This window comes from Cupressus sempervirens, chromosome 6 (assembly GCF_028749045.1).
Source record: "Cupressus sempervirens isolate cs-2001-9-10 chromosome 6, ASM2874904v1, whole genome shotgun sequence".
In the NCBI taxonomy this organism is placed as follows: Eukaryota; Viridiplantae; Streptophyta; class Pinopsida; order Cupressales; family Cupressaceae; genus Cupressus; species Cupressus sempervirens.
In genome coordinates, this window is record NC_143123.1 from 583,547,583 (window position 1) to 583,564,545 (window position 16,963).

General features: G+C 36.8%; 1 protein-coding gene across 7 annotated transcripts in view; it reads left to right on the top strand.

Moving 5' to 3' along the window:
• Positions 1–16,963, top strand: part of LOC149553589 (Pseudouridine synthase family protein) — a 321,934-nt gene that overhangs the window by 48,500 nt on the left and 256,471 nt on the right. For all 7 annotated transcript variants that reach the window (XR_016353129.1, XM_089789008.1, XM_089789006.1 and 4 more), the window contains exon 4: positions 13,012–13,070. Coding sequence is in view for 6 of the 7 variants with exons in the window: in XM_089789008.1 (XP_089645134.1) it covers positions 13,012–13,070 (59 nt within the window). In the remaining variant the exon portion in view is untranslated. The remainder of the gene's footprint in view (positions 1–13,011; positions 13,071–16,963) is intronic.

Here is a 16,963-nt window from a genome sequence, read left to right on the forward strand (position 1 = left end):
TAATTGCCCCAAGCAACCAAATTCCAAAACATCAGATTTCTCTCAGTTTATAGACAACCCTTTGTCTAAGGTAGATGCTGTTTGGATTTCTGATAACACACTTTGTGAGGTAGAGGAGAGAGTTCCTCTTGATTTCCAGGAAGAGGATGACCTTGACTTCAGAGATTCGGGTCAAGCTATAGTTCTTAACAACGAACCTTGGTCACAGGATTGGTGTGGTGAAGTGGCTATTTTTGCCCCTCTTTTGTACAACCTTTACATGGTTCCGAATTCTAACTTTTATATAGGTTGGATGTATTTCTTATTTCAGCAGTTAAACAGATCCTAGTGGAGGATTGAAGAGATTTATGTGTTGATCACAGGGAATGCTTTTTCAGCTTCATTCTTTCTCATGACCCCTTTGTATTTAGGGATTCTTCAGAGTGATAATGGCAGTATTATCTTTTATGCGCCCTTGGTGTTGATTTCAGCTTGTGGGCAGCTCGTTTCCTACATGATCTGCTTGGGACAGGTCGTCACCATCTATTGGGGTGTACATAGTTTTTGGATACATTTTTATTTCATCATATCAGCCGGTTATACCAACAGTGTTTGGGACCTAGGTGTTGGCTGTTTGTACCCATGGTTTGTTGAGTACTTGGTTGTACCCTTATTCAATTTGAGATTGGATATGATGACATTCAGAGTTTTACAGCCCTTAGGTGTAGTGACATTACTTGGATTAACATGGGAGCCAGGGATCTGGTTGATGGATGGATTGCAACTCGACACCTTGCTTTGCAGTATGGCAGGACGTGTTCTCAAATTGGGCTACAAAGCTACCTACTGATTTATATGGGATCCTGGTATTAATTGCTTGAGGACAAGCAATTTTGAGGAGGGTAGATTTGTAATGTCCCTTTCCGGGACATTAGAAAAGTTAAAGACATAATTGTATAATATTAAAATTGACTTGGAGAGTGTAGACTCAAATTATAAAAGGACCAACCTAATATTATAAGGTTCACTAAATAGGACAAAGAGAGATAAGACGAAAGGCTAGGAAGGGGAGTCGAAGAGTCGCAACTATGAGAATAAAAGGAGAAGAGACTCCTCCATTTGATATGCTTGATTTATTATTTCAGATTTCAGTTCTCTCTTGTGAGAGCATTTGGAAAGCTTCAGCTTTCAGCTAGTATGAGGACGTAGCCCCTCATGCCGGTAGACAGTGGATGGAAACCCATTGTCTAGGGAGACATCAATTTAGGTGTTTCATATGCGCTTATAGGTTCTTATTCGAGTATCCCCATCTGACTGCCAAACTGTATTTAAGATTGGATTTGTTAGTGCTAGTTATTGTATTGCTGGGGTATAATGCAATAACGTTGTTAAAGGAGTTGTATGTGAGTTTATTGGTTTTATGTTGTTGGTTTGTAACGCATTTTATATGCATGAATTCCTAAATATTATTTGGACAAGAACAGATTATTATCTTGTGGAGAATATTTTGGATTTATTATTGTATTGTATTACATCTGCCTTTGTTTGAGTTTGAATACTATATTCAAGAAGTAGCTAGGTAAATCTCTGGTGGAGTTTCTATTGATTTCGTTGGAGTTTGTTAATATATCTGCATATTTTAGTTCTGAATATATTGTTGATAGAGAAATCTAGTAAATATCCGGTTCGGGATATTTCAAGGTAAGAGATCATAAAAGAGAATCCCGTGAATGAAAATAGAGATAAATGAAGATTTGAAAGGAATTGTTAAATATAAGAGATAATATGAAGTCTCCAAGTCAGGTAAGGCACGCAAATGGAGGGGAATTTGATTTCGTTACAGGCAATGTCTAAATGCAAAAACAACAATCAAGACCAGCGACCATGATCTATACATAAGTGGGCATCAAAGTCAAGCACATTAATAAAATAGCAATAAACAAGACAACAACCAATCAACCAATGGGCATAGTCAAGTCCTAAGGTATATTCCTCTCAAGCTCATTAAAGTGATAATATATATCCTTCATTTATATTAACATGATTTTTTTATTAAATGGATAGCGATTACTTATATAAGTTCAATAGAGGAATATATTTTTGAAATTAATATAATGTTAATCCTCACTATTAATAGTTTGTGAATAAGTTTTAAGACCTCTTGTATCAATGTTTATTGGATAGGGAGTGTGCACAGGGGGAGGAGTGAATTGTTCATAGGAGGACCCCACATAGATCGTCCTAAAGTCGAACAGCTGTAAATCTACAACCCGCTAAAAGATTTGATACATGGGGAATTATGGATGATTTTCCAATCTATTGATTGTACGAGGTTATGATATTTACAAGTCATTCAATATAATCAAGAATAACATTATAGAACACACATTAACAGTCTAGGATTATTCTAGTTCCACCTAATAGAAGGGAACATCACAAGTGGTATAAATTCTAATTTCTAATGTGTTGGGAGGGTATTTTGCAACTGACGATTTGGGTAAAATTCAGTCACAAAATAGGTAGACCAGCCAAGTTTTCAACAATGGAAATGGAAGATTCAATAGAACAGCCAAAAGTGGCACTGTGTAACACTTAAATAATCTCCTCAATAATTTTATCATCTTTCTCCTTGTTGTTTGTTGTCCTAATCATCATATAAACATGAACATCAATTGTGTGTCTTGTGACGGGCGCCTGCAAGCCATCAATATAGAAACTCCAAGGATGATCAAAGGTTCTGGTCTGTCACAAGATTGAATGAATATTGCGAAGCGTGTGAGACAAAGTCTCTCCTACCTTTGAAGGAAGGCTCCCCCTTCTCACTGTTCCTTGGATCAACTCAAGGTAAGTAAGAAGATGAGAGATATGTGAGGGGTGTTACCAATATTCTTTCTTCTTAGCTTTTAGGAAAGAATCCACTTAGCCGCAAAGTGAGTAATGGACAAGATGAAATCTCTAACTACACTTCTATCTAATAGTTGCAAATGGTGATACCGATAAACCAACACCAACTCGAAGACTGATTGAAAGTGTACTGGTTTGGCTCTAGGTCCTGTTTTAATATATTCTATAAGAATAACCTCTACCATTGGGGCGTAAAGACTTCCAGATTTAGGGAATTCTAACTATTTTTCATGAATTTGAGATTTTAATACAAGCTATAGTCAAAGCTTCTAGTCTATGTATTACCACAACCACTCCGAGTCAAAGCTTCAACCCTGATAGCTTCTTAACTCACTATGCTCTATTATTGAACACACAATAACATGAATTGAAGATAATAGGCACAAACTACAGTCAAAGCTTCTAATTTGCTCTATCACAATTGCTTCCACTGAAAGCTTCGAATCCAATTGCTTATTTTATTCACTTTTCTCCCAAATTGGTACTACACAATCAACGTTATGCTTGCACAAGTTTGGCAGAGCTTTCTTGCATACAACGAAAGATGATATTTAGAATGAGGGGGCACTCCTTTATATAGGTGAAGGAGTTGAGAAAAAAGAGGAAAAAGTGGGAGCAACTCAACCAACTTTGACTCAGTCTAATTAACAAGAGGAATTATTGGATTACATGTAATTACACATTTTCATGTAATACATCCTCTCCAACTATAAACATGAAAACTAAAGAAGGAAGAAGACGAAAGAGAATTTGAAACAATCCTAGGATTGTTCTGAAAGGTCTTGTACATGATGATGCAATTCCGAATGATGACAAGATCGGTATTTTCGTGCCATTGCATTCACCTTGATAATCATGATGTCGTGTCTTTTGATAGCCTCTGATTATCTTTGATGAGTTTTTAGTTATGATTTGAAAACTTGATGCGATCAAGCTTTCCTCATTCCAAGTTGTGAATTATTGTCAGACTTGCACATTTTGGATTTTTTTTCACTTTGAAGACCTTCTCAGTGGTGACCAGAGGTAAACCCGAAACAACTCTCTGACAAGCATCTGCAACTTTTTTTTTAATTTTAAAGTGCTTGGCTCATTCCCACACATACTCAAGTTCTTGGGGATCCATTGGGAAAATGAAGATCAAATGAATTGCGCTTCTTGAGAATCAAAACATGTCTTCTTGATAGGATATCTCTGTCCTTTGAAGAAGTTTTGACATATCTTGAAGAGTGCACTGCAACATGAAGGTGAAAACATCTTTTAATGAGATTAGATCCATGAAAACCTTTGGATTTGAGTTACAATGACGAATCCATGAGGGATTAGTGTTCAAAGTATGGATTAGATACTTATGGAACACATGTGATGGTTGAAAATGGACTGGAAAGCATATGTATTTGGATGGAAAGGGCCAAAGTTGGACTTAGAAGAATGGATTGCATGCGGGCAATGATGGGTTTTCGTGTAAATGCTTTGAGGAATGAAGGTTGGGCACATGGGAATGCATGCAAATGATGACTTCTGACTTTTAAAGAGTGACCTTTAGTCAAAAGACGGGTTCTCAAGATGCAATTACATGTAAAGTGATTTACATGTAATTGTAACATGTGATTGGGTTTGGAGGATGGAAATGCGTGTAAGTGGGAATGAAGAATGAAATTACATGTAATCGCAGATGGAGGATGAGATTATTACATGTAATTGCATGTGGAGAATGAGATGTAGTGTGCTATAACATGGAAAGTGGATATGGAATGAAACGATGCATTTACACGATTAAGTGGAAGGTGGATTGAAGTGAAATGTGTTCAATTTCTTGGGAAAGAACTTGCAACTTCTTTCAAAATAAGAAAAACGAGAAAACAAGCAAACAAACAACGAAAAAAGCACAAAAGAAACACGTACCTTTGGTTTTAGACTCAAACATGCCAAGAGGCAAGTTACTTTAAAGTGCAAATTCGAATTTGGAGGTTGGGGAAAATTCAAAAGTATGAAAATGCGAGTGTTTTCATCATATTTAAAGGAAAATGCACTATTCATGGCATATCTATGGACAAGCGTGCAACATCAAGCTAAAACATTCAATAGAATAGAAAGATTAGCACAAATTAATGAACAAGTTAAGTGCGCTCAAGCTGGAGTAGTACTAGGATGGGTGACCTCCTGGGAAGTCCCTGCCCCTGTGAGCATCACCTAGATCCAATGAGTGCTAAGTTTTCCATTTATTCTCATGAGAGATGGATTCATGTTGAATCACTACTCATGAAACATGGGTCAATGAGTTTGACTCAAAATCACATAGTTAAATCCTGATAGCAATATCACAAGATTAAAAATGTCCACTTGAAGATTAAGGAGCCAAAAATGGAGAATTTATAGATTTGAAGACCAATTCTCCTCCAAATTCGAATCCACAAACAACTTGTTGAGACTCTTTCAAACTTGCAATGATGAATGATTAATGAGCGTTGAAGGGTCGAACTTGGCATGATGGTGCCAAAAACATAGTCAAAGATCACCAATGCACAAAACTTTTTTGTCAAAATTCCAAATTAGAACCCGTTTTTGACAAAAACTTGGTCTCAAAGAGAGCCTTGTCATGAATCGTTTTTACCCATGGAATACAAAAATGTGTTTCTCAATAGCAAGGATATGGATCAAAATGCCAAAACGCCTCCTCTTTAGTCAAAAACATGCTCTAAAATGCCCAAATCTGGGCTTTTTTTGCAAAAATGTGGCTCCAAATCACCATAAAAAATAACGCTTTTGCAAGGGGATTCAACAGTTTAAGCATGGCAAGGCATGGAAATGCCAAAACGCCCCTCATGGAAGTGATTTCATGCCATGGGAGGAACAAATCTGAACAATGATCTTCTTGCCCATATTGGCCTTTTCTTATTGTTAGGGATTTCAACATTTTCCTTATTTGATGATGGGAGTTCATGATCCTGTGAACCGTTCTCCCTCTGATTTTCAACTATGAGGTTTTCATCTAATATTGTAGTTGATTCCTCGTTTGATTCTTTAATGTTTTTAGAGAGGTTATATGTAGTATCTTCTTCAAGTTTGAGATCTCTGCTGATTTCAATAGAGCCTTGTCCATGAATGTAAACCCTGTAACCTTTGGAGGATTCACTATACCTAATGAATATACTTTCCTTCGCAGAGAGTTCTAGTTTGGTTCTCTTTTCTTTTGGAACATGAATATACATAGTACATCCAAAGATTCTTAGGTGACTTAAATCTGGTTTGTTTCTTGTAAAGGCTTTTTCAGGGGTTATATTCTCCAAGATTGAATGGGGATATCTGTTTTGGATGTACACTATAGTATTAGAGGCTTCAGCCTAAAACGAGATGTGGAGGTTTTGATCACGCATCATGGCTTTAAAGGAGTCGATGATAGTTTTGTTTTTCCTTTGTGCCACTCCATTCTATTGAGGATTATAAGGTACTGTAAACTCCATCTTAATCCCAAAAAAAGTACAAAATTATGTAAAGTTCTCAGAAATATATTCACCCCCATTGTCAGATCTTAGTGTCTTGATTTTCTTCCCAGTTTTCTTTTCGACTAATGCTTTAAAGTCTTTGAACTTTGATAATACTTTGTTTGGTTCCTTGAGTTTTAGGAAATAAATCCAAGTTTTCTTGGAGAAGTCATCTAAAAAGATTATATAATACAAGAACCTGCTACTGAAGGTACTGGCATAGGACCCCACAAGTTAGTGTGAATAAGTTTAAGCACGATTTTAGATTTATGTTCACTATTAGGAAAAGATCCTTTGGTATTTTTTCCTAAGTCACATCCCTTGCAGGTTCTGATATGATCAGATTTTAGGCTAGGTAGACCTGCTACAATCTTTTCTACATATGGCAGGCAACAAAAATGAAGGTGGCCTAGCCTTCTATGCCAGATTTTATTAGAGTTTGAAACTTCATGGTTTAATGCGAGGTTTTGAGGATTATTTTATGTCCCTTATCCATTCTTATGAGATTAAGGACTGATTTCTTCATATTCAAGTGCAAAAGATTTATTTTGCTAGGAATCATAGTTTAAATAGTTTGAATGATACCAAGATTTTATTTGCATATAGTGACTTCAATGAATGTCAGAGACATTCCCTTTAAATTTGCAATAGTCCTCTTATAATTTCATATACTTCCTTCACATATTTGTCCATATATATTTCTCTCGTCATTGCTCCTAATTCCTCCTCCTAATCTTTCTTGTTCCATTACTTCCATATTTATAAGATCATTTTTATATCTACAATATTTAATGTCATCTGGTCTGGAGCATTTCACTCATCCCCCCATTTACTTTTATTCAACGACATTCCTCAATATGGACTTGTAGCTTCATCTCGAGTTATATTTTCTGCAACATTTCCCTCTATACAATTGTTGAATGTCCCACTCTACCAAGAGTCTATTCAATTCTATCGCTGATGTCTACTTGCCAAAGAATAAGGTGATGAGTTGACTTGCATCTATTGATTGTATAAGGATGATACCAACCGTATGCATCCTTCTATTTACTTCAACTTTGGTTCCTATTGTTTCTTTATCTTGTAATATAAATTTTATCGATGCTTTAGGAATGCTTCAAATTTTGATGTTCTTTATATTTGTGAATGGATTTCTGCAAAATTGGTATTGTTGCCAAATAAGAAATATATTAGTGCTATGTGAGCTCTCCTTGCAACGGCATACTGGAGAAATTGACCAGCTCTATTATGGAGAAATCAACCAGCTCTATTATGGAGATGCACAATTTTCATCCTATATCCAATACGAACTACAAATGCTTGGTGATAGGTATCTTTCTCTTGGTTGGCCAATTATCTCATCACTCTGAGACTATTTGAGCATTATGTTGAAGGGGACTTATATCACTGCTTCCGTTATATGCACACTCTTGCAATGGTCCGCTAAATTTTTTTATTGTATTGCAGTTACTGCATGATTATTATTTCATTTGCACTTAAACATAGGTGTCAATCCATATAATATTAACTACAAATCAGTAGTATCTAAATTTCTTTGTGTATCATTATCCTCCTTCGATGGTCTGTTCACAGCAGAAGGTTTTTATCAGATTTTTAAAATAAGATTGTAAGTAAACAGTGTTACCCAAATATATGAATAGCATTCATCTATATATCTGCCCAGGGTGGGAAATTAAAGTCACAACCCATGGATTTGGTCGTTTGGTCATGACTTCTTAATTGTAATATTTAAGATTTGTATATTGAATATATGGATTGTTGTTTATCATTTATTTATTCATTACTATTTATTTATGATTATTATTTATTATCTGCATTGTTGTTTATCGTTTATTTATTTATTACTATTTATTTATGATTATTATTTATTATCTATACTATAATCACTTAATATATCATATAAATATTATGTTCTAAGTAACAATAAATTTTTTGTATTCTATGAATGACTATATAATAACCTGAGTTACTGATGCTGGTTCTGATGCTGATGCGGGTGCGGGGTGCTGATGCGTGAATTTTTTTTTTGGGGATTTTGGATGCGTTTGGGTGCGTCCATATATATATATATAAACTATAATTTATGTATATAAACTATAATTTATGTATGTAAAGAAATGCAAGAAATATACAAAAATAAACCATTCCGTAGCAATTAGCATATTCAAATTGAAATAACAGTAATGTCTAATTAGTAAATTATAGAAGTTCAAGATTCCAATGCAATTCGAATTACAAAATCTAAACATAGTTCATGGTTCAATGTTGATCAATCAAGAGTCGAGGCTCAAGATTCACAAATCAAATTCAGTCAATCAAAATCATAAGATTCTCAAAAAAATCCACATTCTCATCATCTCCTGCTGCAACACTTGCAAGTTCATTTGAACCAAATGAGAAGAGAACCTAGATGCAAAGAAGATGAAAGGAATGGGCAATGAATAGCCTATGCTAGGGCCGTGTTAGGGTTTTGGGGCAAAAGGGAGACAAAATATAATTAAAAAAACAAAAAAAACACATGTTATATTGTGTCACTTAAGTGACTTGGCGCCTAAAAATGGCGGATGCTCCGTGGATTCATGTGGATGCTTCATGGATGCTTCACGGATGCTTTCCCAAGCATCCTGCGAGAACCTGCAGGCAGACTCCACGCATCCTGCCCATCTCCCCCGCACATCCAAACACCTCTGCGCATCCTCGCGCATCCGCCCTAGCATCCGGGTAAAACATGCACGCACCGGTATCTAAGATAATAACATAGTGTTATTTATATTATTATTATATAATGTTATAAAATTGATATAGTTAAATGTAATAATAGATTATATTATAATGTTATTTACTTATTTTATTATTACTTATTATTTGATTTTATTGGAAGAAAATAGGAGACATGACAGATTACAAAGTTTATACAAACTTCCATCTCTAAAACCTATGGTGATTGTGTTCTTAATATTTGTGTCCTTAGGCCAGGATATAACTTTATCTTCTTGAAAGTTGATATGATACCCTTGATCTGCTAGACCTGAAATTGAAACCAAATTCCTTTTGATGCCAGGTACAAATAATACATCTTTTAGTTGCAGAGTAACTCCAGTTTTCAATTGTATTGAGTAGGTCCCGATTCTTTTCACTGGATAGGTGGAGTTGTCCCCTATTGTTACTTCTTCAGTAGAGTGACCTTCAAAAGTTTCAAATTTGTCTTTGAATCTAGTTATGTGTCAAGATGCTCCACTATCTATTATCCATATATTTTTGTTGGTATTTTAGTTCCCTTGATAAGGCTAAAAAGAATAGTGAGTTTTCTTTCTTGACTTCTGCTAGTGCAGCTTGAATTTTCTTCCTTTCGGGGCAGAATTTGTGAGTGTGTCCAAATTTATCACATCTGTAGCATTGGACTTTTGACATGTCTCTTTTCTGGTATGTTTGATTATTCTTTCCTCTTTTTCCTTTGAAATGTCTTTTTTTTCCTTTATTGTTTGAATTTATTAGAAGGGCTTGAATCTATTCCTATTGATTTGGACTGATTCCTCTAGTGATTAGTCTTGATTCCTCTTGAGTACAGCCGTTCTTCAGTTGATCAAAATTTGGCAATTCAAGTCAAGCACTGATTCCTCGAATATAGGACTCCCAAGACATAGGTAATCTTATAAGAGCTATTAGAGACAATTCCTTGTTGTCTACGTTATTTCCAATGGCTGAGAGTTGATCTTTTAACTCAGCAATTCTCAAGAAATAAGATGTGATGGTCTCTCCTTTGTTCATCTTTATGTATAATAGTTTCTGTTTCAAGGTGAGTAGTCTACTGGTATTATTGATTTCAAATGTGTTTTGAATAATCATGAACATCTCATAGGCAGATTTTAGATTTGATAAAGATGGAAGTATATGATCTTTAACAGAATCTATAATAATCTTCATAGCTTTATTATTATGTCTCTTTCAGATTCTTTTATATAATTCATTTTGAGGCATTGTTTTATTTTCTTCCACATATCCTTCTAATTCAAGTTCTCGTAGAATAATCATAATTCCAATCTTCCATGGTACGAAGTGAAGCACCTTCAAGTCTATCCTCTAGTCTTACATTGTTCGCCATGGTTGCAATTTTATTTAAATGGATCTGAAATTTGAATGATAATCGATTATTTATGCTCTATCAGTTAGGCTCTAATAACATGTAAATGAATATAGGATCTCTAATAGAGTTACTGAAGTAGAATTAGATTGTCCCTTTTAACTGGAGTTCTGCTATGCAGTATGACTGTTCAAACACTTGAAATTTGGTATCCAAATTGATACATTTATCTTCAGGTAAGACCGATATATAATCCAAGGTATATAATTTAGATTGACTGCAGATTATGACTGTGCTTAGTCGCTGAAAATACTAATCACTGCCGTGTAGTGGTGGTGTTCTCAACAGCAAACTTCACACCGTACTAAAATGAGAATGGAGAGTAGTGTCCACGGAGGAACATGACTCTATGCTGTACAGGGGTCATGTCCTTACGTGGACATGGAGCAGTCAATATATATTAAATTGATACGACCATTCAACCATTCATTGTTAACTCAAGTTCATTATATTGATCGATAGTTATATGCTTTTTGCTGGCCGTACAACTCAAGGAAGGTTGAATAGGGTTTTGAGAGGTGGACATTGGGATTTGAGGGCTTAATTGGCTACTGGCAGACCTGCTCAACTATTCCAGCTACTTAGTGGTCATTGGAGGGCATTCTTGGAGTGGTGGCATCTATTTTTGAGTACCAATTGGTGTATTTTCGAGTACAAATTGAGTAAGGCCATTAAGTATCCATTATGACCCTTTTATACAATGGGAGAGGAAAACACCATTAGCAAAAAGTAGAAGGGAAATAGGCATCTAATGAATATTGCGAGCATTATCCATATGAGTATGTAGTGAAAGAATCTCTGGAACATGGCAGTGTAGATGCTAAAGAGGGTTAGAATGAGAGGACACACATGTTTGCCCAATGGTGCTCTTCATAAATTTGGAGAGACTGGGAGGTGTGAATTCCTCAAACAGAAATAATTGGAGAATGGGAAATATTGACATTGTGCTTTCACTAGTAAGTAGGTGTCTAAGAATTGAGTCAAAGAGCTTCTTGAAGTCTATGAAACAAACGGTACTATGGAAGAGTGGTGGTGAGTCTCCTTTATAGTAGCTCAGAGTGTAAAGTTGTCGTCAATGGTCTAATAATGTCCCGTGTAACTGGCCTGCTTATGAGCTTGAAGATTAGCTTTCTCTAGGTATTGAGAGAGTTGCATGTTTAACACGGACATAAAGTTTGGCAGTTTATGCTCAGTCATGATAGTCCTATTGTTAACAAGATTGGAGACATCCTTAGACTCATGAGTAGGATGAGTTATATGCTGAGACCAATAACAAGGAAAGGTTGAACAAACAACCACATTGAAAAGCTTTGCCACAGCTAGAAAATCCACACCATATTTGATATATTCATCTCTGAGGCCTTTGCAATCTGCTGCTCTATTAGTACATAACTTTGGAGCTGTCCTCCTCACAGTACTGCTGGAAAAATGGTAGAAGTTGGCAGTGAAGTGGGGAGCATGATATCAGGTTGGTTTGGCACATTGTAAAGATAGTGAGTATTGGAAATTGCTATTTTGCTGGTTTTCTTAGGAGAAGACTGACAAAAGTGTTTTGGGGAATGTTGAAGGTCAGCAAGTAGGGGAAGTCATTGAGAAGCGAGAAAATTTTACTTACGGTGGAGAAACACCATTATTTTTCCTATGAATAGAGGGCTTGTAGGAAGATTCATGTAAGAGAAAAGATAATGAAAATACAAGAGCTGAACTCTGTTGTCAAGTAGTTAAGATTCTACCTATCCTGTCGTCTTATAGAGCTAGAGAGTAGTAGTGAACATGGTGGTGATCAAATGCTAAACATATGTATCATTTATGACATGATATGTCTCATTGTCCACTGATGCGTTGGGTTAGGAAGGCTTGTTTCAATACTATAAATGTTATCTTCAAATATTACGTGTGATAGCTTCAGTCCTTTGATTCCATGTCCTGTTTTATTACTTGGCTGATCCCCATCAGCTCTGCTGCTATGTAGCTTAGTGTTCAACCTGATGGTCATGATGATTGCCCTTTTGGGCTCAAGGATTAAGGTAGCTTCTGTATGGATCAATCATCCAGTAGCTTATGTGTGAATCAATCGTCCAGGAGCTACTTCAGTAAGTTATTTAGTCTTAAAGGTAAACTCTTGTGAAGTCATCTGATATTTTAGGCCCGGTAGTGAATCTATTCCTTTTTATTCAAGTTAATGAGATTTCTTTTAACAGTATCTAAGTGAGCTTTACCTTCACCATTTTTGTGAATACTTGAATGCTATGTACATAATATTATGCCTGTTTTAGGTTCTAACAATTTCGTTGATAATCTGATCAGCTATCGTGTCTTATTTATATATTTTTATCTTAAGGTTAACATTTAAAGTAGATCTTGAGGGTTGATTACTTTGAACATTGAGAAGCAATTCTAAATTAAATTCCATATGATGACAGCTGTAGTTCGTAAGGGACCTTTTTTTAACTTATTTATATGTTATTGGTTGGTTGTTGGCAGAGTGTATCTCATTGTGGAAGGAGACATGTAGCTCTCAAAATTATGTATTTTGGACAGAGGTAGCAGTCTTTTCTGTTATGTTCTGACATGTTTGATATTCCAAGTCTCATAAGTCATGAAAGATAGTCTTCATTTTTGATGGGAAAAATGCCTCTATCGTAGCAAAAGTCTATAGTCCTAGATTGCAAGGATGATATGGTAAAAATTCACTTGTCTTCATTTTTGATAGGAAAAATATCAGTTTCTCTATGGTAGGAAATTTATTGAATGTGGTGACACAGCAAAAATTCAGTTGTTCTCCTGAGCTTTACCATTATTACAATAATATTTTTTGGTGTATTGAGTTCCCAATTTAGCAGTTTTTGTGATAAATTAAACTTCTTTGCAGCTTTATAGTAGTCTTCAAATTAATCGACGCAATGATATTCTTATGCAATTTCTTGTGCTCCTAGACCTATCGTGATAGTTTTGTGTGGCAACTATCAAGGTAAATCACGCCTTAGGTAAATATTAGGGGTTTGGTGGTATTCACAATCCAAAAGTGTGCCTTTGAGAAGTAAGTTAAGTGACAATGTTGGTGTCGGAGTGTGTCCAAATTATCTATTGCCAAATTTTTGTGACAAAAATACAGTGTTGAAAGGAGGCATGTTTCTGATACCTTGGGATGTGTTTGTAGTACTGGAGATGCAGACGGAGGTTAGTTTGCTTGCAGGAAATGTCTTTCTATGACCCCCAGCTGTTTCCACTGAAAAAATAAAAAATCATAAAAATACAACCTTCAGAAAAACATAAAAACTAAAGCCAGGAAAGAAGAAATTATTGTGCGAGGGCATTTTTTTCTATGTTTTCTGTCAACACAATGCCACAAGAGGTTGATTTTGAGGGTTTGGATTTGTTGTCGCATTGCTAGCTACAAACTTACAAGTATTAGGTGACATTTTTTAATTAAAACAATATTCGTAATTAAAACAATGGTCAGTAATTCACATTTGCAGGTAAACTTTTCAGTAGTTATTCAAAGAAAATATAGGAAAAGTCAAAGGTTGTGTACTATCTAAGAGAAATAATACAGTTCTATTTTCCGAAACTGATTTCAGCATTATATTCAAATAATACAAAAGTTTAGTGGCGTTTGGCTTCAGCTTTAGTGGAAAGTCAGTGTGCGAGAAAAATAATTATAAATACTAGAAACATACAAAGTTGGAGAGAGCTTCCACCATCCCAGTTAAGTCCAGTAATGCTTATTCTTTAGGTAGATGACAAATCTTGACAATTAAGCATTTCTATTAAATGCCATCCTCAAGAATTGCAGAATCCAGGGATATAGGCCATTTTTTATATGCAAATATTTCTTGAAAATATGAGACCAATCTAGAGATTCTTTCCAGTATGCATTTAGTCTCGCAATCATCTGCCAAACCAAATATTCTGAATTCAAGTGTTGCATCCTGTTGTCAAACCTAATAATTTTTTATTTAGAATGACTATTGAGGGAACCAAGGTTTTTACATGTAAGCTTTGTGAAACATCATGTCATGGTACTTACATGATGGTGGGGGCTCATTTCCTTCACATTCCTAGGAAAGGTTTCAATGTTTGGTTTAATGAGGTAGAATGATATGACACGAGGGATCAAGAAAGGGATGATGGGAAACTTTCTACTTGAACTCTCATGCTTCAATGAAAGTGGCAACTATTGGAACTCAAAACCATACTATATAGTTAGAAGTGGATATGTCTTCTAACTTCTAGAGATGTTTGTGTGACAATACTTTGAACTCTCATGCTTCAATGAAAGGGGCAACTGTTGGAACTCAAAAGCATAGAGTTAGAAGTGGATGTGTCTTTTAACTTCTAGAGATGTTCATGCGACAACAAAAGATGTAGCAGAATAATGTACATGTAAGAGACCAAACTTTGGCAGCTCAAACCCCATTGGGAGATTTTCTTTGATTTCGCAAGGTTGCTAAGCAATTGATGCAGTGATTGCTGTTTACCGTACGGGTAAACAAGATTAATGCATACAGATAATTGGAACACGAACAGCAAAACTTATATTATTATTCACATACGCCAGACATTACATACAGAGCATATCATATCACAAGATGCATTACAATGATCCCAGACGGGATATAAATACTACCGCTGAACCTTTCGGAAGGAGTCCGTCGGCCACAAATATTCTATCCGCTACAAACTATTTACCGACGACGTTGGCTACAGAATACAGAAAAACCGCTGGACATCACCCCGTCGGCTACAGAAACACCGCCGGGACCATCCAATCAGCTGACACCATCCCCCCCCAAAAAGAAAAGTCGTCTCCAGACGACAATTACAAAATATCTGAGACAAATTAAAATACACCATCAGAGTGACTACAACAAGAAAAATTTGCTTTTGTCACATCACTTCACTTCGTCCCATGCCTGTAGCCTCTGCTAACAAATACTGTCTTCTCAAGCTGACCTTGATAGCCACCCACGCTACTTTCGCTGTTTCCAACTCCTGGGTACCCCGAGCCAAGTGTCGCTGCACTGCCTCCAGCTGGACGATCAGCTCCTCCCGAGCTCTCTACGCATCCACCATGATAGCCTCCCGGCCAACACCTACTCCGAGTGCCTCTGGTACACAGAAAGTCCATGCTTGCAGCAACTTCAACTCTTCTCCACTGGTCAGACTCCCATGACTGATATCTGCCACGACTGGGGGTCGAGGGGCAGCGCAAATTAGCACTTCGCAACCCACACAGAAATGCACGGAATACACCATTTCTGTCATTTTCTGTCGATTCTGCACTCTTTCTGGCAACCCCTGATACTTCCTTTTCCCTTTGGCATCATCTGCTACTCATTCTGAGCTGTTTGAATCTGTCGCCCTTTTTTTTTTTTTTTTTTTTTCTTATAGTAAATGAAAACCTCCACGGCGGAAGAAAAAAACGCCACCTCAGGTATCACAACCCCCGAAACTAGCAAATTCCAGCCCAAAAATAGAACTCCCACGGAAATGGTCAACTGCTCCGCGAAAATATGGACTCCGTCGGCCCCAACACCGTGGGGACCTCGTAACAAATATCCCATCTCACCAAACCGCAGCTCCTCTTAACACAATCAATCCCATCCAGGAGAGTTGCCATTTGTTTCCACTCATGCCCTTTCGAATCGTAACTCCAAGCTCCTCCTCTGTAAAATGCATAGATGCCATTAATGGCTGAAATACAAGAACAAGATGTCAGGCATCCCCGCTTGGGCCACATGCTCTCCAGACTACTCCAGATCCCAAATTCAGATCATAAACTTGCGCACTCTGTTTGAATATACCCTGCGAAGCTGTGACGTGAACCGCGTATGCTGCACAAAAAACTCTGCTTGCACCTCTTCATCCGCGGGTAGGACAGACAGCCACGGAAAGCAACCCGCGAGCACAACGCGTGGAATGAAATAAGCCTGCGGAAGAGAATTAGAACCACGCGGAGAAGAGAGAGTCCGCGGGAGCGAGAAAAAAGATCCGCAGAAAAGACACGCAGGAGTCCGCGGGACATCCTGCCCGCGGAGCACAGTTCGTGGGGACAATGCCCGCGGGACAGGTGTCCACGGAACAACCTGCTCGTGGAGCACAGTTCGCGGGGAGAGCCCGCGGACAGCCCTCTACTTGCTTTTTAAATTTTTTTTTTTTAAAATTTTAATTTTATTTTATTTTTTAAAAATTTTTTTCTTTTTTTTAAAATTTTATTTTATTATTATTATTTTTTATTTTTTGTCAAAAAATATACAAAGCACCTCAAATTTACCTTTGACCGTCGCCATTCGGCAGCGACGAGGGAGTCCCCTTCTACGACAATGACAGAGTCTTCCTGGCACCATATATTTTGAATTTGGATCCGTTGACTGCCGGAGGTACCTTTTGCCCGTCCAAAGTTGATAATTTGATCGCTCCATTGTCGCCGACC